General features: G+C 50.0%; 1 protein-coding gene across 1 annotated transcript; it reads left to right on the top strand.

The window, feature by feature from the left end:
• The first annotated feature begins 9,439 nt into the window (after positions 1-9,439).
• On the top strand, positions 9,440-22,753 carry LOC138810762 (sodium channel regulatory subunit beta-2). Its single transcript, XM_069997964.1, has 4 exons — positions 9,440-9,711; positions 16,788-16,954; positions 17,472-17,682; positions 19,096-22,753. Exons 1-4 carry the CDS (start codon positions 9,642-9,644, stop codon positions 19,293-19,295), a joined length of 648 nt encoding a protein of 215 aa, XP_069854065.1. The 5' UTR covers positions 9,440-9,641; the 3' UTR covers positions 19,296-22,753.

Genomic DNA, 22,753 nt, shown 5'->3' with positions numbered 1-22,753 from the left:
AATTGGAGCTGGGAGGTAGTTTGGGAGCTATCCCACAAGACCCTCACTTTCACTATGATTGTGGAAGTGTAGGCATGTCCAAATTTGAATTTGACTGGTTGATTGATTGATTGATTCATTCATTCATTCAGAGTTTGGCTTCCATTCTGGGTTTTCAGCAGTCGGGGCAGAGGAGGAGCTTGCCTTGTTTCCCCAGGCCTATTTCCCCACAAACTTTCCTCTAATACATTGGCATGGAGTTCAAGTTCAGGGTAGCATTCACAGCTGCCAAATTCTACTTTTGCTAAAACCAAAATAGTCCTTCAGGGGGCCCTGAAAGAGACCTGCTTGTTGTTTCCTGCTGTCTCCTATAGGCAATGGTCTTAAATCCAGGAACCTGCAAGCATGTGGCGTAGGGAGTGGGCTTCAAAATCAAATGGTTTGGTTTAAGCCCAGCTCTGCCACTTACTCTGCAGTCCTGAAGTTCTGTTGCAATTGGGGGTGACCTGGGACAAGACAATAATGGACACCAGACCGTAGAATTGAGGTTTGGGGCACCAGGAGCCTGAAGTCTTCTGACAGCTTCAGGTGCCCTGGGTCCATTTTACAAGGTATTTATTGAGTAGGATACAGGGGCATACATGCAGAAAGCAAGCAAGGTCACAATTTCCTTGGAGTCACAAGCAAAAATCATGTGATACAATCTTGATCGATATCCCTGAAATCACAAACACCAGTCATGTGGTATAATCTTACTCAAGTGATAAATAACTTCTTTATCTTAAGAAGCATATGTAAGCAGTGAATGACTTAGAATTAGCATAGATTTTTGTCTATCCCTCAAGTTCTCAGAAAATTTGGTGTGGAAGTAGCCGACACCCAGGATAGAAATCTGAATTCCCTTAGAGCCAGGACTGATTAACCTTTTTGGGAAACTCTCAGTATTCTGAGAGGTCATGTTGTGAGGAGGCATTCCATCCTCCCAATCCTTTGGGGTCTCTCAGCTCAGTTTGCGGGGACTCTCACACAGTACATGTGATTTGCGCTAATGAGATAGCTTCGGCAATATAGTGTCTGGTCTGAGCCATCTGGCCTCTTTAAGTGTATTCTCCCACTTAGATTTGCATTCCCAGCTCTCACCATTCAGAAACTGGTTATTATGTGTTTTTATCAAATGCTGCCAAGTCTGGGGCATTGTCTTAATGACAAAATTGAACAGTTCGGGGCTGGGAAGATAGCTCAGTGGTAGAATGCTTGCCTTGCATGCATGAGGCCCTGGGTTCGATTCCTCAGCACCACATAAGCAGAAAAAGCCATAAGTGGCGCTGTGACTCAAGTAGTAGTGCGATAGCCTTGAGCTGAAGAGCTGAGGGACAGCGCCCAGGCCCAGAGTTCAGGCCCATGACCAACAAAAACAAAACAAAACAAAATTGAACAGTTCGCATGACAGTATCTCCTGGCAACTCAATCCCCATCACTTATTAATTTTGGTTTTTATGGACAGGAAAATTCTTAAGCCAAAAACTCAAGTCTGCCTTTCAATCAAAAAAGAAAAAAAGAGGAGAGTTAGGAATTCAGGCAAGGACTTCACTCAGCAAAAGGCCAGGGTACATGTAGAAGGCCCTGGAGCTCCTGGTGACTGAACAAGCTTTAGTTTTATTGCTTGAATTTTCAGCACTTTAAATTCCTGGAACACCAGACACACCATGTTCAGAAGTAAACAGGCCCTGGCCAAGAGAAAGCCCTGCAGCAGAGATTGGTGGAGTCCACTATGAGTGATGGGACGTCTAGCAGCCCTGCAACGGGCCAATAGGAAGTGGAAGCAGCCTTTCTCCTGCGACCAGTCGATGATCCTCTTTTTAGAAGGCTATTAGTTCTTTGCTCTTTTGTTCTTCCTTGCCAAGGTACGCACATATCTATATTGGCAATTTTCTTAAAACAGAGGTAGGTGTGTGTGTGTGTGTGTGTGTGTGTGTGTGTGAGTGTGTGTGTGTGTGTGTGTGTGTGTGTGTGTGTGTGTGTCTGGAAGAGTCAACCGACACTAAATTACCTCAGTTTCTGCAGGCTTAGGTTTTAAGTAACCTGTATTCCAGCACAGACCTGTGATCCTCTTTCTAAGCATAAAAGAAGTTTCTTAGGACCACTGACCTGACTAGCTGGTTTGCAGGTGTAGTTTCGGCTTCTTCAAGAGAGGTTAATACATGACCACTTCTATAAAGTCCAATTTGCAAAACACTTCTTTATTTCTTTTTTTTTTTTTTAAAGAAACTCAAATTTCTCACAAAGAGAAGACATGGTGAGAACTATGGTGATTTTCTGGAACTTTCAAAGGCACCACGTTATATGTAGTTGTCTGAGTTTGGTCTCATCTTGCCTGTCTATATCCTCATTTTCTTCTTTAATAAAAGAAAACTTCTGCCTCCCATATATATATATATATATATATATATATATATATATACACACACACACACACATATACATATATGTATACACACACATATTTGTCTTTCCTGCTTCATGGCTTTGCTTTAGTGAGTCCTGGTTACCCTTTCCCTTCTTGGCTGCTCAAATCCATAGTCTTTCAAGACCTGTGTAAGTCTTGCCTGGTGATGATGATCTTAATTCTTCCTAGAGGTTTTTACACTTAGCCAGATCTTGTCTTCCATTTTACAAGCATGACTTTGCTTTAGATGTTTTCAGTGACCTTTGCTGTTTCTGACCCTTCAGGACAGCTCCCTGTAGAATGGAATTCCTAGGTGGAGTGGAGCAGCCTGCTCAGGGCATCACTGGACTTGCCTGGACCAGAGTCACTTCCCCCTCACTACACCCCTGGCCAGGTAAGGTCATACTGACTCCTGATTCCAGCCTGGAATTTCTGCTCTTTTCCTGGATGTGACACAGCCATTGACTCATTCTCTTCTGCTCAGGGACCAACAGAGGCTCAGAATGTACTCAGGATAACACAATCTACTCAAAGAGATTCAGTCTAGTTGGAAAGAAAGTTTCATGAATAAATAATGACAACACTCTCACTGCTGTTAGCACAGAGACCGCAGCAATAGCCGGGCAGTTTTGTTCTGATACCACTAGCCATCGGGTAGCTTGTATGCACGCATTTTCTATGTTTATCTTCTGTGTAGAATAGGAGCTCTCAAAGGTAGCTGCACCTCATCATTTCTAGCACACTGGACCATAGTTTTTCTTTCTGTGTTTAGTCATGGTCAACAGCAGTTGACATTATTAGATGGAAAATTCTGGAAATGAATATGAGGGTTTTTTTTGGGGGGGTCAGTTATGGGGCTTGAACTTAGGGCCTGGAAGCTGTCCCTAAGCTTTTTTGCTCAAAATGAGTGCTTACTGCTTGAGTCACAGCTCCACTTCCTGTTTTTTTGGTGGTTAATTGGGGATAAGCGTCTCATGGACTTTCCTTCCTGGGCTAGCTTGGAGCCACTATCCTCAGATCTCGGCTCCTGAGTAGCTAGGATTATGGGCATGAGCCACCAGCATCCAGCTCATTCATAAGTTTTCCATTGAGTAGCATGGTGAAATCTGTGCCTTCCTGCTTCTTCTCAGACAAAATACGGATTGATATCCTTTGTCCCTTGTACCCATGCTATATGTGCCACCTAGCTGCCCCTAGACCGTTTGGAGCTGTGTCTGTGACCAGCCAAGGTCTGTGGTATTGTTACCAGAACTGATTTGTTCTCATTCTAGTGGAGTTGCCCAACAACAACAGTTAACAGATCAGAAGCAGGGAGGCTCCAGGGAGGAGCTATCCAGAAAGGACAAGGCTTCTGCCTTACCCTTGGGAACCGAGTTTGGGATGTTATCTCAAAAAGAATTTTTAAGATACATCAAGATAGAAGACTTAGAAAAGTTATTAGTAAAGCAAAGCAAAAGAAAGATAGAAAGATAATACATAACCCAGTTGTGGTTAGCGGCACATCTGATAACAGGTGCTATGGGTATTCTACGATCATGGGTGTTGATGGGGAAAAAATAGGTTGGTGCTTAAGATAAGTGCTCCCCTTTGACATAACACCTGGTACATTCTGTCACATTTACTCTTTCACTGTTTGTTTGTTTGCTTTATCAATTAGGCCCTGAGATTTTCAGGTTGAGCTGCTCACTAAACTTGGTGTCATAGATACCTGAGCATCTCTTCAAGCAATGGAATTTGGCACATATTCGCTTCATGACAGGTATCCATCTTGGACATGATATCTTTTTTGTGTTGTGTGTGTGTATGCCTAAAGGAGTTATTTTCCCAGCAGTTTTTTCCTCCCCTAAGATAAGTGACTTTCTTTAATATATCCTTGCTCAGTTCTCAAGGTACGATAATTATTTGGGATAAGTAGGCAAAGTCAGAGGGAGAGAGATGCTCTGCCACTTTAAAAAAACAACAACTGGGCTGGGAAGGTGCCTCAGTAGTAGAGCGCTTGCCTTGCATGCCTGAGGCCCTGGGTTCGATTCCTCAGTACCACATAAACAGAAAAAGCCAGAAGTGGCGCTGTGGCTTAAGCAGTAGAGCGCTCGCCTTGAGCTGAAGAGCTGAGGGACAGCGCCTAGGCCCAGAGTTCAGGTCCACGACCGGCAAAATAAATAAATAAATAATAAATAAATTAAAATAAATTAAAAAAAAACAACTAAATGTAGATTATGAGGGAGTGTAAAGCAAAGAAAATAGTATTTATGTGTTTTGTTTTCTTTCATTTTTTACTTGCTGGATTTGTGTGTGTGTGTGTGTGTGTGTGTGTGTGTGTGTGTGTGTGTGTGTGTGTGTGTGTGTGTGTGTGTGTGTGTGTGTGTGTGTGTATGGGTCATGGAGCTTGAACTTTGGGCCTAGGCACTGTCCCTCAGCTCTTCAGCTCAAGGCTAATACTCTACCACTTGAGCCACAGCACTAGTTCTGGTTTTCTGGTGGTTTATTGGAGATAAATGACATGGACTTTCCTGCTTGGGCTGGCTGTGAACTGTAATCCTCAGATCTCAGCTTTCTGAGTAGCTAGGATTACAGGCGTGAGCCACCAGCACCTGACTGCTAGATTTTTTTTTTTTATTATAGGAAAACATAGTAGTGCAGAGACCAGTGTGATTGCCAGCATTTTGCTTGTGTATTTTAAATCAAGCTATTCATAAACAAAAGTGTTTGAATCAAAAGGAGCATGGCATAAGGTAATAAGAAGAATGAAATAGTGTAACTAATTGAGGTCAAATGAGAAGTTCTCTTGTACTGGATGAAATGTATGATTCCATTTCTGCCTTCTACTCAAAGCTGTTTTCTGCCTAGAAGTAACTGAACCTTTGTGACCCAGACCTGAGGGAAGGACCGACTCTGGCAGCCAGAACTTGTGGTATTTACATTTGCCTTCCCCAGCTGAGAGTTATCATGTGATATTCTGTGCAAAATGAATCTCCATCTTGGAACTCATCAGCAGGCCACTGTATGTGCTGCAGACCAACGGGGACTGTCATTTAGCTCAAGGCCTGTTCCTCTCCCCCAAACTCCAAAACCTCACTTTTTATTGCCTCTTGTAGGCCTTTTAGTATTGGTTAAAGATGATACTTTTTACATTTTAACATGCTCAGGAATCACCTAGAAGTTTTGTTTAAAAATGTAGGTTCTGGGGGCTGGGAAGATGGCTCAGTGGTAGAGCGCTTGCCTTGCATGCCTGAGGCCCTGGGTTCGATTCCTCAGCAGCACATAAGAAAAAAAAGCCGGAAGTGGCACTGTGGCTCAAGTGGTAGAGTGCTAGCCTTGAGCTGAAGAGCTGAGGGACAGCGCCCAGGCCCAGAGTTCAGGCCCCATGACCGGACCAAAAAAAAAATGTAGGTTCTGTGCTTGGCCCAGCAGCACATGCCTATAATCTCAGCGACTCAGGAGGCAAACGTATGAGACCCTACTTCAAAAACAACTAGAGCAAAGAGGACTAGGAGAATGACTAAAGTGGTAAAAATGCCCCTCTAGCAAGTGGAGGCCATAAATTCAAACCTCAGTACCACCCAAAACACATAAACGAATAAAATGCAGATTCTGATTCCTTGGGCTTGGGGCGGGCCCTGTAACTCTTCATTTCCAGAGTTCCCAGAGGACAGCAGTGACTCTGGTGGTAGGGGATGGGGCTTAGGGACTTGGAGAAGTCCTGCTCTGAGGCAAACACCTGCAGAATCAACTGGGTAATCCAAAGGCAAAAAGGAAACTGCTTTCCATTGGATTCTTTGTTGCCCTGCTGTTCCCAGCAGGGTAGGTAATTGAGTGCTGTCCAATACAATCTTCAGTGATAAATGGCACCAGGAAGAAATGCCAAAACCACAAGGCTTTACTCCTCTCCAAAAAAATAAAAATCAAAATAAAATAAAATCCCATCTTTGATCCTGGTGTCTGTGAAACACCTCTTTCAATTTCTGCTTACCAGATTCCATAGCTCCCAGGAAAGGCTCAGCTTTTGGAAACCCAGGCCACAGGGGTCTCTGGGACAGCTCTCCTCCTGTGTCTGCTGGCCTCCGGCTGCCAGGGCACCTGCCCTGCCTCTCACCGGCCTCCCACTGACCCTTGGCTCCGAAGGTCTGCGTGGGACTGAGGTAATTCTTAGTCTGGATACTTAGTTTCTTTGAGCCACAGTCTAGAGAGAAACATCAAGAACTTCTGGATTCCTTTCTTGCTTCAGTTGATGACACAATCGAAGCTTCTTTACTGAGGATGAGGTCAAATGAGAAAGGAAAGCTAAGCATCCATCAGGAACTCTTGACTGCCTTCAAGGGGGAAAAAAAAAGGAGGCGGCTACGACAAACCAAAAATCTCTGGCAATAGGACTGGGCTGAAAAGTGTCTGCGGCAGCCAGCGGCAGGCAAGCTGCACGGCTGGTGGTGCATGGGCCAGAGCCGAGCTCGGGCTTGGATGGTGCCAGCCTAGCCCTCCGGGCACACCTGTGAGCTCCAGCGGCTGGAAGACCCCGCCAGGGCTGAGAGGGCTGGGGAAGAGACAGCTTTGTTTGCTAATCCTTCCTTTTCCCTGGGATTCCTTCCCCCCCCCCCCCCCAGTGTACATTCTGTGGATCAGTTCTTCCGAGCCAGACCCTCCTGAAGGGACAGACACCTGGGGCTGAGTCTGTGCGAGATCAGGGCAGGGGAAATGCAGGGGCTCTTAGACCCGAGCCCCTCTGCCTTCTGGCTACTAGGTGTCTGACTTCTGGCCCCCTTTGCTCATCCCCTGCCCAGATCACTTTCTTCCTCTTTCCCCATTCCTTCTCCAGTGCCTCAGTTCCTCCTGGAGTGTCCCTCTTCCTGTGTCTGTGATCCCCGCCACCCCCCCTCCCCCCACTATGTGGGACTCCCATTTTGCACCTGTGGGGGTGGGGCATTCCTGGTCTGCTTGCCTAGGTGATAGAAGTCATACTTAGCATCTCGCAAAGAGCCTAGTTTGGTTCTAGGCCCTACTGGGTATAAACTGGGTAAACTGGATGGGTTAAGTCCCAGGAGCATCTAGTTCATCATTTGCATTTTAAAAAGAAAGAAAGGAAGCTGGATGCTGGTGGCTCACACCTGTGTTCCTACCTACTCAAGATTGGCTGAGATCTGAAGACCTGTGGTTCAAAGCCAGCCAGAGCAGCCAAGTCCATGAGACTCTTCTCCAATTGACCACCAGGAAACTGAAAGTGGTGGAGTGTTAGCCTTGAGAGAAAGAGTTCAGGGGCAGCTCCCAGGCACTAGTTCAAGCCCCACAACAGACAAAAAAAAAAGTGTGAGGATCAGGCCCTCCCACCGACAAAAAGAAAAAAAAGGTAAGGAGGAAAGGAAAGCAGAAAGGAAACAGGGGAAAAGAAGGAAGAACAGAAATCTACCCTAGAGTTAAGATTGAATTGCGATATCACACCTACAATCCTAGTTTTGCAGGAAGCTGAGACTGAGAATCTGCTGGAACCCAGTCTAGGCAGGCACATTTGAGAGACTTTTTATCTCCAATATACAAGCAAAAAGCCAGAAGTAGAGGTGTGGCTTAAGTGGTAGAGTGCCAGCCCAGAGTTCAAGCTCCTGTACAAGCATCACACACACACACACACACACACACACACACACACACACACACACACACACACACACACACACACACACACACGAGTAAAAAAAAGGTGAAAGGAGATATCACATGTAAAATAATTATGCAGATTTAATGCCCCCATTCAGTGACTCCCTGGCCCTTCCCAAAATCATGAGAAACTCCTACTCTACTGGTGATACCCACTTTTCCCACCTTCTTTCCTTTTTTTTTTTGGTTCCTGGAATATTTTAAAGCAAACTTCATATGTCTCATATTTCACCTATAAACATTCCAGTGTGCATCTCCAACAGGTAAAGATGTTAAAGAACATAACCACAATGTTAGTATCTCATAGAAACGAACACTTTAACCCAATTGTCTTCAAAATGTCTTTTTTTTTTTCTGTTGATTTGTTTGAGTCAGGAGTCCCCCAAATATTACATTTGATTATAAAATCTCTTAGAGGTGTTTTTGTTCCTGCCTTTTTTTTTTTTTAACTTTACGTCATTTTTCTGTGGAAATGCTAAAACAATAAAGAAGTCAGACTTCCTGAAAATCTCTTCCCCTCAACCTCCCTTCCTCAACCCTTCCCAAACAACTCTGTCCTTCTGCGGTCTTTTAGGAGAGTGTTCTTTTTGGTTTGTTTGTTTGTGTACCTGCCAGTCCTGAAGCTTGAACTTAGGGCCTGGGCACTGCCCCTGAGCTTTTGGGCTCAAGGCTAGCACTTGAGCCACTGAGCCACAGCTTTACTCCTGGCTTTTTGGTGGTTATAGGCGATATCATGGACTTCCCTGCCTGGGCTGGCTTTGAACCACAGTCCTCAGATCTCAGCCTCCTGAGTAGCTAGGATTACAGGCATGAGCTACCCAGGCTCACCTAGCTAGGATGGTATTCTTTTTTTTTTTTTTTTGCCATGGGGCTTGAACTCTGGGCTTGGGCGCTGTTCTTGTGCTCTTCAGCTCAAAGCTAATGCTCTACCGCTTGAGCCACAGCACCACTTCTGGTTTTCTAGCGGTTTATTGGAGATAAGAGTCTCATGAACTTTCCTGCCTGGGCTGGCTTTGAGCCGTGATCCTCAGATCTCAGCCTCCTGAATAGCTAGGATTACAGGTGCCCAGCTGAGGATGGGATTCTTAAATGATGAAAAGAACTTCCCTGTTACAGGCAGCTTTGAAATAATAAATGGATTCCTCTAATAGTTATTTGAAATCCAAAAGCTAATCCAAGTGCAGTAGAAAGGCAAGATTTGATTTAGTTCTTATTTCAGAGGGTAAAAATATCTGGCTACTTAGTTCTTTCTAGGAAGACTTTTTATGCCCTCCCACCTGCTTTTTGAAATCCACTAACCACAATATTTACTCCATCCCCCCTCTTTTTTTTCTCCCTCTCTCCCTTATACACTCCCCCCCTCCACCTCTCTTTTTAGCAGCCACAGATAAGTCGGCCATATTAGAGAGATGGAAATAAAGCTTCCTTAATGTTGTATATTTATCTTTGAAGTCCATCTGTGCATTTTCTTTTTCTTTTGGTTTTTGTTTTCGTTTTAGCATCAACCACTCCTCTCTTGGGTCCTGGGTCTCTCAAATCACCCTCTCCCCTAGCCCACCCTCAGTCTCTGAAAATGCACAGGGACGCCTGGTTACCTCGCCCTGCCTTCAGTCTCACGGGGCTCAGTCTCTTTTTCACTTTGGGTAAGTTAGACCCACCTCTGCATGCTCCGAGGGTTCAAAGGTGCAGCAGCTGGAGAGGAGTGGGGGGGGGGGGGGGCCAACAGATGCTGCTGGGCTTCCCTCCGTGTCCTTGGGAAGGGAGGAGCCGCGCCGGGGACAGGACGCGGCTGGGGCTGCAGAATGCCGACACTTACCTTGGTCCCAGCAATGTGGGGTCAGGGAATGAGTGTGGCTAGGGGTGAAAAATTACCCAGGGCAGTGAGTTTTCTTTGGGTTTCCCTGTCGTGGACGGGCGTGGGGGTGGGGCGCAGGGCCGGCCAGCCACAGAGTCTCCCCAAGGTGTTCTATTTATTTATTTTTTAAGTTTTTGACTGTTGTCGATGCGAGACTAACTGGCATCTTCAAAACCAAACCAAACAACCACCACCAACTTCTACCAGGTTCTTGGGATCTGGTGGATGTAGAGCCTTCGGCTGAGTGGGAGTGGGAGAGCTGGGGATGGAAAAGTTGAGCGTGGGTCTGGCTTCTGGAAGCTCTTCCGGGCTGGGTAGTTGGAGTATGTGGGGGCAGGCGGGAAGCAGGCTGTGGGGTGGTCTGGGGTGGGGGGAGGACTCTTGGAGCTTGTGCTCCAGGAGAAAGCAACATCCCTGGCTTGGGCGAGGTGCTGAGGAGGAGGAGAGAGAAGGCATCCAGGAAAACAATCCAACCCATGGCTTGAGGGAGGTTGTGGTCCTCTAAAACCACACGTAGACTTTCCGGCCCCAAAGATGGCCCCAGATGTCAACTTCATATTTGATCATTTATAGACTTCCTAGGGCGGGTGGGGGGGGGGAACTGGTCTAGAAAGTTGTTTTTAAGCCTGCTTTATAGTTTCATTCTTGCTCCTAAACTTAATCATTGCTGGACAAGTGGCAGAGGGTCAAATCCAAGGATTGTGGATGGGAATAAATGACAAGTCTGTCTGTCTATCTAAGTCTCTGGTGGGTATTGGGCAGAAGTACAAAACAGAGACCTGCAGAGCTTCTGGCAGCCTGTATAAAAACTGTTACCTTTGTTGTCTTATTTGGCATATTTAACAACAGAATAGCAATGCTGGAATCGGAGCTGGGTTTAAAGCCACATTTGTTTTTCTTCATGACTGTGGGCAAGTTACTAAACTTCTCTGAGCTTCTGGTAACTGGGGGTGTCACCTGCCTGGTGAGCTTGTGACCTGATGCCCAGCAAGGACCAACAGTAGCTGACCTTTCTGAAGGCTTTGTACCAGCTCAGGCAAGACATGTCATGTTTAGTCTTGACGGCAACCATTTGAGGTAGCTACGTGATTATTAGTGTGGAAGGAAGGAAACAGACATGGAGAAGTTAAGATCACACGACTAGCATAAAGTGAGCTGAGATTTGAACCTCCACTTGCCTGATTTCAGCACATGCTCTCAAACATTGGGCTCTACCGCCCCCAATGTTCAAGAAATGGAACTGCTATATTAATGGAAATGGACCCAAGACAGGTGAAGGGAAGAGGGGGAGGTGAATGGCCTACACGTGAGGAGCCAGAGCTGGAAACCAAGCCTTTAGGTGCAGCAAGGCTGAGGGCAGCCATATCTAAGTGAAGAGAGTGAGAGGCTCCAGGATCAGGCCCAGGAGTCCAGGCTTGGGAGGGGATGGAGTTTGGGATGAAGAGATCGAGGTGTAAGGGCTCTGAGGGTTGGAAGAAGGAAGCAAAAGCTTTAACAGACCTGAGTAAGGGAGGTGTGTGCAGGGATGGAGGCCTTGAACTTGAAGCTGTGATGTCACGTGCTCCTGGCACTCAGGGCTAAGGTTTTGTGGACAGGAGGCTTGGATGGTTGTCGTAGTACTGATCACCAGGATGGAAAGTTTTTTTTTTTTTTTTTTTGCCAGTCCTGGGGCTTGAACTCAGGGCCTGGGCTCTGTCCCTGGGCCTCTCTGTGCTCAAGGCTAGCACTCTATTACTTGAGCCACAGCACAACTTCTGGCTTTTTTTGTGTATGTAGTACTGAGGAATTGAACCCAGGGCTTCATGCGTGCAAGGCAAGCACTCTACCACTGAACCACCTTCCCAGCCTGGAAGGATGTCTTAAATGCTGGGTGACAGTGGGTGAAGAGAGGTAGGTGGAGGCAGATGGCTGTATTTGTGACAGAGAGACTAGATTTTAGTTCATCATGTTCAGAATGCTGTGTGCTCTAGAGTTTTTCTCAAGACCATTGACTTTGCAGTCAGTGGCCTGGTCACCAAAGTCTGGGTGGTGTTTGGAAAGTAGAATCCAGTATCCTTCATCTCCAGCTGGCTGCACATTGCTCCTGGGGCAGGGTTGCAGACAGTGAGGGAGAAATGTCTTCCTTTCTGGCAACAGAATTCCATTGAACGCTTCGGTGTGTGCTATCTACTACTCCACATGCCAAGGATACCAGATGAATAAGAAGCCATTCCCCAGAGCCCCTTGAGGTCCACAGGCAATGTACAACACTGGAAGAGCCATAACAATGGTGATCAGAGCAGCCATCTTTTGCCAAGGACTATGGACCAGGCACCATGCCAGGCTCTCTGTATGTAGGAAGTCATTTAATCCTCTCCACAGCCCTCCAACCTAAGTCCTGAAATTGTCCCTTGTGTGATAGATGAGGAAACCGATGTGCTGGAAACTTAGCGACCTTGCCAAGCCTCCTAGAACCCCTGCCTCGATCACTTTGCTCTTCTGTCTCCAAGTCATGTGGAAAAGCTAGACACAGGGCTGGGAGAGGACAGGGACCCCACGTTGTGATGCAAGAGGTAACGGTTTCACGGGAGAACCCCAGGGCAGTGTGACAGAGCCTCCCACGGGAAGCTAAAACACGTGCCAAGGCCTGGAGGAGGGAAGGAAAGGTGCTGACAGGAAAAATCACAACTCTGGGGTCACTGGAGTGCAGCATACACGGACAAACCGGAGTCCAGGCTGGAATGGGGGCTGCCCTGCGGCAGCAAAAGGGTTGAAAGCCACATCTAGGAGCTGGGCCTTATTCCTGACAGCAGAAGAGGGAGCCCCTGGAGGAGTGGGGGTGGGAAGCAGGAGGTCAGGTGGGCTGGGCAGGGGGAGGAGCTCCTGGGCAGGGGGAGGAGCTGAGTGGTGGGGCAGGCAGGTGAAGCTTTCCACAGGGAAGAGGGGCTGGATGTTTCACTCACCTGGGATGCAGGAGCAGTTCTGGGTGCTGCCTAGGTATAATTTAAATCAAGAGCAAAAGGAATGTACCTTGTAGATTGCCGGAAGAACCGAGGACAATTAACTTCCAGTCTCTGCAAGACATGGTGTTTGTCAGAGGAGTGAATTTTCAGGATCTCTGCAAGATGGGCCAGTTGGAACCATGGGTGGCAGGGACGGTGTCTGTGGCCCGAGGGGGCAGATGTGCGTTGGAGAAGAGGGGCGGAGGATCCTATGTGACATAGGGAGCTAAGACCAGAAACCACATTCTTACTGCCTCTCTGTGATCACCGTTTCCTTTCTGTGAGTTGGAAGTCTCAGGCCCTGGTCTGGTCTCAGTTCTAGTCTAAGGAGGAACTTTAGGAAGATGGTGACTCCTCATAGGGGACGGTCCTTACAACAGAATGATTGCCAGCTGTAGTGCTGCACAGAGAAGGGGGAGGGCTGGCAGGTCTGGGGCTGGACCTGCCTGTGGGCAGCAGGAGACCTTGATTCCTGTGGTACCTCTGAATAACAACCATCCTCCTACTCAGCTCAGACCCCTCAATCCTGTCTGGAAGCCAGGCAGCACGAGTTCAAAGTCTAGCTTTTTCACTTACTAGCTGGGAGCTTGGGCTGTTTGTTTGATTCCTGCACTCTGTCTCCTCATCAGGAAAGGATTGTTGTTAAAGGAGGTGACATGGACCCCAAGTTACCTTCCCGAAGCAGCAGAACTCACCAAGACACCAGGATTATGCTCATAGTTCCCACCATGAGTGATGAGTTCCTGATTTTTAATTAATTAATTTAAAAAATTTTTTGGTTGGTTGTGGGGCTTGAACTCAGGGCCTGGGCACTGTCCCTGAGCTCTTTTGCCCAAAGCTAGTGCTCTACCATGTTGAGCCATAGCTCCACTTCTAGTTTTCTGGTGGTTAATTGTAGAAAAGCGTCTCACAGACTTTCCTGCCCAGGTTGGCTTTGAACTGCAATCCTCAGATCTCAGTCGCCTGAGTAGGTAGAATTACAGACATGAGCCACCAGGGCCTGGCTCCTGATTTTTTTTAATGAGATGCTAGACAGCTAGAAGGCCTGAGGCCTCGCCCCTGAGCCTCCCGAGCCTCTGTTTGGGGGTATAGGCTGAATCTTGGACTAACAGACAGGAACAGTTATTGTGGTGTCAGCTTGGCCTTATTCTTGGCATCTCTCTGATGGCCCCTCTTAGCAGATCTACAGCCCTGAAAGCCCCTCCCCCTTCCCCACCCCACCCCACCCCCCTGCTCTGGCTGGCTTCCTCTAGTTTGCTGATCCTTTTCCTCTCTGTGCAGATGGGACTTGATGTTTGACCTCTACCACCACTAGAGGGCACGCACGTCCCTCCTGGTCTTCTGCAGGACCCGCATTGCACCTGCCGCTGGTCAGAAAAGAAACCTCCCTATAGTTCTTCCCTCTTACCCAGCAGAGTGCTGGCTCCTTAAGATGAAGTGAATTGGGGATGGAGGGAGGAGGTGCGAGTCCACAACCAGAGTGCTGCCCAGGGTGGCGGAGGTGAGAAGGAAGCCCAAGGAAAGTAGATTGCACTGGTCCAGTCATCTTCACAGAGCAGTTTGTTCTGGAGAAGAGGGGCAGAGGGGCTGAGGGCCCGTGCAGGGGAAGGGGATAGAGAGGCATGGCATTCCTGGGTCAAAGGTAAACTCAGGACAAGCCTTTATTAGCTCCTTCCCTCAGATCTCAGCCTCTGCAGTGGGTGGTGCTGTACACCTCCTCCTTGCTGGTGCTGTGCCAGGTGCTTTCAGACTGGATCTGAAAGAGCAGGGAAGGGAACTAGGGCTTTGTTCCTCCTGGTGGGGGCCCCCGCAGCCTTCCTGATGGCTGCTCCTCTAATGAACACTTTCAACACATAACTGGAGTCCTTGGCCCTGCAGGTCTGCATCACCTGTCCCTCTAGCCAGGGCTCCATAGCGACTTCCAGAGTCAGAGCAGTGCAGATCATCTCTGGTCCTCCATTCGTGCTGCTTGCTCTGGCCCCTCGCCCGCCGGGATGGGCTGAGCAGAAGGATGCTCGGAGCAGGCTCTGGTTTCTCTGCTTGCAGGCCTGCAGAGCAGGCAGCCCTGGGCCCGGCTGGGGCCAGCAGTGGGGCCAGTTTGCAAACCAGGAGCCCCTCCTTGTGTCAGATCCAGGGGGTTTGTGAGGGATTGCTGGAGATGCAGTCTCCAAGGTGCCCTTAGGCCCAGAGCCTCCCCCACCTCTCCTCCGAAACCCTTCCTATTCCCGAGGAGAATTTAGGGGAACAGCAGTTACCACTTGCTGAACACTTACTGCTTATTTTAGTTATCATCACAGCCCAGAGATGGGTGTCATCGGCTGGGTTTTACGGAGGAGGCGGCTGAGGCTCAGAGAGGTGAAGGAGCTTGCCCACGTTCTCCCAGCTGACTGAGGCTGGGGCTGAGATGGAAACCAAGCGGAATGAAGCTTCCTTCTCTGTGCTGTTCCCCTGTCAGCAGCCCTTATTCCTCCCCAGCCGCCCCGCCCTCAGGCCCTCCAGGGACCGGGTATGCCCCCCCCCTCCCCGGGGAAGAGCACCTCCCACTCTGTGCTCTGGCCTCCTGTGGCCTGGTCCCTGCCTCTCTTTGACCTCAAGCCCCACCACACACCACCTTGCTCATTCTGCTGCTTCTTCCTCAGATGTCTGCCCTTTATGCTCCTGCTGCCTTGGAACCTGATTCCTTCCAAACTTCTAATGGCTTCCTCCCTTGACTTAGGCGCTGCCTGAATGCCGTCCTCTGGGATCATCTTCCCTGACCATAGCAACTCCTCACACGCCATACCACATGTGAATCCTCCTAACTAAATTCTTCCTTTTTCTTTGTTGTGGTCTGTCCTCCTCACCAAAATACAAGTCCCAGGCTGCAGTGACTCTATGTCCTTGTGAGCCTCATGGTAACCTCAGGGCTTAACGAAGGGCCTGGCACTGAGTGCCTGGTGGATTCTTTGTAAATATGTGGTGAGTGAATGAATGATGCTGATGGTTACTATGCTGGGCACAGGGTCTCATTTCTGCCAGGAACCCCCCCAGCCCTATTCATCTTAATTTTGTCATTGGGGATGAGAACCTTGGAGTCAAGCCTAGGAGAATAGGGTCAGGCAATGGGCTTGTCTGATGTGACATTTAAAGAGGTGTTTTCCTAGCCCTGAAAACAGTTCATCCTTCAACGGCATGTCCTCGATACCTCACTTCCCTCCCCTAGACTCTGCCCTGCTTTACTGTGAGGAAGACCTAGTAGTCTGCCTCAGCTCCTGCACCTAGGCCTTGGGCCATATCTAGTCCTCATCCAGGACTCCACAGAATCTGCGGGACCTACTTTCTGCCTCCTGCGTCTCCTCTGCCCCCTGTCAGCCTGCACCAGCTCTTTGCTGTGGTGTTTTCAGGCCTGATAACTCCAGGATGTTCTCTGTCCCTATAGCCCATCCATGGGTCCTTGGAATGGGGCCTTTTCCGGGTCACCTTGCCTCTCTTACTGCTTGCTGCCCTCTTTCCTGCCTGTCAGAGCAGGAAATGAAGACTTCTGACAGAGGGCGTTGGCCCACTGAGGATGATTGGAAGTGGTGCAGAATGGGGGAAACTGAGGCAAGCACCACGAAGCCCCTTGTTCAGCCGGCAAGCAGCCTTGACAAGACAGGGGTGAGGTAGACAGGCTTTGTGGCGATGGTCTTAGAAGAGGCTTTGGTGTCTCTCCCTCCCCCTCTGTTCCTCACTCTCCTTGACCGTAAGGACCACATCCGGTCCCCGATTTGCTCTGCCTCCCTGCTCCTGACTAAGTGCAGATACAGGGGACCCAGCCCTGCTCTGTGGCCACCCTCTGGTTACAGAGGGCCGAGCCCTCCTCCGCCCCATCAGCATCCTCCTCAGCGCATGGCTTTGTCTGCAGTGCCGTCGGGGCGGAGCATGGAAGTCACGGTCCCCACCACGCTCAACATCATGAACGGCTCGGATGCCCGCCTGTCCTGCACCTTCAACTCTTGCTACACCGTGAACCACAAACAGTTCTCCCTGAACTGGACTTACCAGGAGTGTAGCAACTGCTCGGAGGAGATGGTGAGTCCTGTGGGTAGGGAGGTGGGGAGACTACAGCCCTGCAGCATGAAACCCATTTTCTCTTCACCTGCTCTGGCCCTGGACACAGCCCCAGAGGACTCTGGGTAAGCTGTCTGCTCCTGAGAGCTCTGGCACCCCTGTGTATCTGGGTACACACGGGAGGCCAGGGTAGCTGTTTTAGGGGTAACTGTCTCTGGCTAGGTGAGCATGGTTGGGGGAGGGTGTGTCTCCCAGTCCTTGTAGCTTCTTTTTTGTTGTTGGTGGTGGTCGTGAGGCTTGAACTCAGTGCCTTGAGCTCCTTTTGCTCAAGGCTAGTGCTCTACCACTTTGAGCCACAGCACCACGTCTGGTTTTCTGGTGGTTCGTTGGAGATGAGTCTCACGTCCTTTCCTGCCCAGGCTGGCTTTGAACTGCCATCCTCAGATCTCAGCCTCCTTACAGGTGTGAGCCGCCAGCCACTGGCCCGTGGTGCTTCTTACTCACCCAACCATCCTTCTTGTCCTCTGCGGTCCCCCAGTTTCTCCAGTTTCGAATGAAGATCATTAACTTGAAGCTGGATCGGTTCCAAGGCCGTCTAGAGTTCTCAGGGAACCCCAGCAAGTACGATGTGTCAGTGACACTGAAAAATGTGAGGTTGGAAGACGAGGGCATCTACAACTGCTACATCATGAACCCGCCCGACCGCCATCGAGGCCACGGCAAGATCAACCTGCAGGTCCTTCTGGAAGGTGAGGGCCTGGGGGCCAGGCTGCTGGGTCCCTGGACTTCTTCCACCCAGTTAGCTCTTCAGGCACTTCGGGAAGGCTGGGGATGGAGCGACAGCTTGTGTGAGCAAGTGAACCTGGGGCTTTTCTCAGTCCCTGACGGAACACACCTGAGAGTCCTTAGGATGGTATTGATCTTGATCCCCATTTTAATGATAGTCATGCAGCTAAGTGCTGGTGTAACCCTAGCTACTCAGGAGCTGAGGCCCGAGGATTGCAGTTCAAAGCCAGCCCGGGTAGAAAAATCCCCATGAGACTCTTATCTCCACTCAGAAACTGGAAGTGATGCTGTGGCTCAAGTGGTAGAGCCCTAGCCTTGAGCACAAAGAGGCTCAGGGACAGCACCAGGCCCTGGGTTCAAGCCCCACAACTGACAAAAACAAAGCAAAAACAAAATAATAGTAATGCAGCTTCTACTGTCTGGTCACTTACCCTATCTCAGGCATAGGGCTAAGACCTCTATATGCCTTAACTTATTTTATCTTCATCAAACTTCATCAGGAAGCTGGGTGCTGGTGGCTCATGCCTCTAATCCTAGTTACTCAGGAGGCTGAGATCTGAGGGTTGTAGTTCAAAGCCAGCCCAGGTGGGAGTCTGTAGGACTCTTATCTCCAATGGACCACCAGAAAACCAGAAGTGGCACTGTGGCTCAAGTGGTAGAGCGCTCGCCTTGAGCTGAAGAGCTGAGGGACAGTGCCCAGGCCCAGAGTTCAAACCCCATGACTGGCCAAAAAACAAAACAAAAAACCCCACTTCATCAGGGAGAAACTATTATTAACCCCATTTTACAGATGAGAAAACCAAGGCGAGAGAGTTGCATAGTTCTGAAATTGCATCATCAGGACTCACACTTGGGTCTGTTTGGGCTCAGGGTCCGTGCTGTTAAACGCTCCATCCTACTGTCTCCTCTGGAGGCGCTGGGGAGGTAGATGCCCTAGAGGTCACTTGTGTGTGTGTGTGTGTGTGTGTGTGTGTGTGTGTGTGTGTGTGTGTATTTCTTTGTTTGCTCTTATTTTGGTGCCAATACTGGGCCTTGAACTCTCGGCCTTGTGTTCTTCAGCTTTCTTTCTTTCTTTTTTTTTTTTTTGCTCAAGGCTGGTGCTCATTTGAGCCACATATTCATTTCCTGCTTTTTGATGATTAATTAAAGCTAGGAGTCTTACAGACTTTCCTGCCTGTGTGGCCTGTGAACCAGGATCCTCAGATCTCAGCCTCCTGAGTAGCTAGGGTGACAGGCGTGGGCCCCTGATGCGGGGCCTGGGTTTTGGTTTTGACTAAAATCCTGTACCTGGAGAAGAATCAAGTTGGGACCACTCTACTTTGGGGAGACCGGGGAGAGGCTCTTGCTCAGCCCGTCTGCTTCTCTTCTATCTCCAGCGCCCCCACAGCGGGACTCCACTGTGGCAGTGATCGTGGGGGCCTCTGTGGGGGGCTTCCTGGCTGTGGTCATCCTGGTGCTGATGGTGGTCAAGTGTGTGAGAAGGAAAAAAGAGCAGAAGCTGAGCACGGACGACCTGAAGACGGAGGAGGAGGGCAAGACGGATGGCGAGGGCAACGCAGACGATGGTGCCAAGTAACGGGAGGCTACCCTGCGACCGCCCCGTCCCTGCCCCCTCCCACTCTGCCCTGTACAGCGTGACCCTGCCTGCCCTCTCTTGGTGTGCTTATCTCAACCAGGAGCTCAGGACCAACCTGGGGCCTCCTGAACCCCTCACTTTATGTCTCCCACCCTGCCCCAAGAGTGACCCACCTCGTCCATCTGACAACTCCCATGGCATTTGGGCTGTGTGGGGCCCTGGGAGAGGGGAGAAGGGGCTCCAACTTGCCAGTCCCAGAGAGGAGGCAGGAGGCCTGTGGGGGGTCCCACAAAGACCATGGGGGAGGGTGAGCAGTGGTCAGCCAGCCAGACTGTCCAGGGCTTGGTCTGGGGGTGGCTTTAGAGAGCACCTGGGCCGGGGCTGGGGGTGTTCCGTGCCGAGGGCGGTCTGGAGCTGCATCAGAAAGGCCCTGCGCTGGCCTCGCTGCTCTCTGGCTCCTCTTGGCCCGAGCAGCCGCCCAGCTGGGGCTGAGGCTGGGTTCCTTTTCTGTGTGGGGCGTGATCAAGGATGACTGCCTTTCCAGAGTGCTGGAGGGAAGTGAGGGCTGAAACAAAGCTAGCCCTGAGCCTCCGCCACGGAGCTCTGTTTTGGCGTCATTTCCATGGCTGGCCATTCCCCTAGGAGGCTCAGGAGGTTCGTGGTTTGCTGTGGGGATGTTGGGGACAGTACTGGACAAACAGCTCGCCGAAGGGTCGTGCCTCATCGTTGGGATCCACCAACAGGAGGCCCCTGTCAAGGTGGCTGAGGGACGAGGGCTGGGAGTTTGGCCTCAGTCTACCTTCTTCCACTGGTGGCCCCTCGGCCTGGGCTGAGGATAGCCGAGGTTTAGAGTGGGGTGGTGAGGTACCCGGGGCGGCTTCCTTGGGGACTTCTGGGGACCTCTGCTGCTACCCTCAGCCCAGCTTCCATGAAGGAGGGAAGGAAGGCTAAGGGACGTGTGAAGAAGCCATGGCACCTTGTATCCCTACCCCCCCCCCCCCCCACGTCGAGGGACAGAAAGCAGCACTTGAGGGAGCCAACTTTCACTGCCATTTTACTTACATTCAAAGGGAATTGTTGAAGCCTGGAGAGAAAGGGCAAGACAGGGACAGAAACTGCCAACTCAGAGAACATGACCTCAGAAGACCCTCAGAGGTCAATAGCCAAGTCTCACGTGCCATAGATGGGGAAACTGAGGCTCCAGGTGGCAAAAGCAGAGGGTTCTGTCCCTTTCCTAGGTCTCAAGTATGAATCAACAGAGCCATAGCTTTCCTCTTAGAAGGGCTTCCCGGGCCTGGTGGGTGAAGGAGGTAGATTGAAGGGTGCCCCTGCAGGCTCAGGGAGTCAGGTGTCTGGGCCGGGTTTGGGGAGAAGAGGGTGGAGACAGGACAGTGAGGCTCAGGGATCGATCCCAGCTCCTGCCCATGCCATGGTCAATCTGGGGAGAGAATACTAGCCTAGGGGGAAAGAGGGCTCAGCTGCACTCACTTCAGCAACCATTCACTGAGTATCTGCTTGGTGCCGGGCACTGCTGCCAGGTTCCGGGGATACACACAAAGCCATAACGGGGTTGGGGGGCTGCCGGCCAGCACTGTAGGACCAAGATCAAGTTTTTGGTGCATCTCCTCCCTACCCCCCAACCCCCACAGCCATAACTTCGAGAAGGAGAGCTGGGGAAGAAGGAAGGGACTCTAGAGTCTGGACCTTGGGAAGGGAGGAAAAGAAGCATGGCGCAGAGGTGCCACTGGCTCAGGGGTGTGGAGGCCAGGCAAGGTGGGCACAGAGTGGAAGGTGGGAAACCAGCTAGAGAACTCCTGGGTAAGGTGAGTCGAGCCCTTTTGGGAATTCTAAGTTCATCAGCTCAAGATCTAACTGCCAATCCACACACTGCCAATGGGTATGAGTTAGCTCCAGGGTGCCTGGAGCTACCAGCTGGGAGTGGACACCACCAGCGTGCTGGGACCAAGTTGCAGTGTACATACCTACAGTCCACGCATTTCATTTTGTGGCCACCTCCTGTGCTCTCCTCCCTGAGGCTGAGTGAGGCTCTGGGCTGGGCACCTTGTGGGGTTTGTTTTTGTTCTTGTTGTTGTTCCCTCCTCCAGAACTGGAAGCATTTAGGTGGATTCTTTGCAAGATTCCCTAGGGTCATTCTCAGAGGTCCTAAATCTCCTTCAGGAAGCTGAAGACTCCCTGAGTCTTTTCCTTCCCTGTCCCATGCAGATCCCAGGGAGAGCCATGCGTGTCCCATTTCCGTCCAGCAGCCCAAGCGGGTGGGGGTGGGGTCAGGAGCCATCTCCGCCCCCCGGTGCTTGAATTGCACATGCACTTTTCTTCTCAAGCCTCTTAGACTCTCCTCAGGGCCAGGGAGATGGGGAGCAAAAGGAGGCTTCCTGTGAGTTGAGGTGGGAAAGCGGCCAGATGTTTCCACAGCAGCTACTGGTCTACCCTGCTTCCTGCTTTATCCTCTTGCTGCAGGCTGGGGTTCGAGCCCCACTTCTGGCTGCATGCTCCCACCACTGCTGGTTTCAGTCTGCTGGGTTCTCAGCTGCTCTTGCCTCTCCTGCTCTCTTAGACCCCCCCACCCCTCTGTCCTTCCCTCTTAATTAAGGGCCACTGCCAAGAGCAACAGGCTGGCTAACCTGTGGGGTTTAGCTCATAAGAACCAAGCACATTTGTTTTCAGGATTGAAATGCCTTGAGGTGCCTTGGAGCTGGCTTTGGAAATGGCTCACTCTGCCCCTCCAGCAATGGACTCATCACTTATTCCCAGTGTATAAAAAAAAGGAGAAAGCTCTTTTGGGTCCATCTTTCTTTCTGCGAGTCTCCTTAGGGCAGTTGGGCTGGAAAATATGGACAAGGTCAGGTGAAGCGGGTAGACAATTGGATACAGTGGCCAGGTGTTTTTTTAAAAAAAGTTCCAGGCTAATCAGAATGGCTTGGCGGAGTTAGAATGGATAATAAATGAAGAAATCTTTCTTCCTACTGATGTCTTAAGGTTAGACAGCCTGTGTCCCTTGCTGTGCCTCTTGCTAGTGTCTTCGTTTAATGAAGCTTGCTGATGCACTTGTACATAGCTTTTCTGTATAGGGATAGATATATTATATATACAAATATAAAACATCTCACTACACCCACCCCAACATTACATTGCTGGGGGGAGGGTGTAATCACTTCTTAGTGTTTTGAGTTGATTCACCAAAGGCAAATTCTGGAATGTGCTTTCTGCTCTCCATGTGTTTGGAGGGGAAAGCCCAGATACTTAACAAGGACAGATGCTCGGATGCTGGCCAGCTCTTACCCGTGCGGCGGCGGCGGTCAGAAGGGGGAAAGAGAAGCTGAAGTGGTTCCCCTGGGACTCAGCTGCTGGGCTGGGTCTACTTCTGGGAGAAGACTGGGTTTCTTTAGCAGTTTGTCCAATTGCTTGGAGCTGTTGGCTACAATAAACACACGGTCTCC

The sequence above is a fragment of the Dipodomys merriami genome, unplaced genomic scaffold (assembly GCF_024711535.1).
Source record: "Dipodomys merriami isolate MVZ:Mamm:240054 unplaced genomic scaffold, mDipMer1.0.p SCAF_509, whole genome shotgun sequence".
Classification (NCBI taxonomy): domain Eukaryota; kingdom Metazoa; phylum Chordata; class Mammalia; order Rodentia; family Heteromyidae; genus Dipodomys; species Dipodomys merriami.
The sequence above is the reverse complement of the archived record's forward strand: the minus strand, read 5'-3'. Positions and strand labels throughout refer to the sequence as shown.

What these genes read in the sequence shown, in the direction of transcription:
- LOC138810762 (XM_069997964.1), top strand. Translation starts at nt 9,642, where the DNA reads ATGCACAGGGACGCCTGGTTACCTCGCCCTGCCTTCAGTCTCACGGGG. An exon ending in GCAACTGCTCGGAGGAGATG is followed by an intron (nt 16,955 to 17,471) that starts GTGAGTCCTGTG and finishes GCGGTCCCCCAG; the next exon opens with TTTCTCCAGTTTCGAATGAA. An exon ending in CCTGCAGGTCCTTCTGGAAG is followed by an intron (nt 17,683 to 19,095) that starts GTGAGGGCCTGG and finishes TTCTATCTCCAG; the next exon opens with CGCCCCCACAGCGGGACTCC.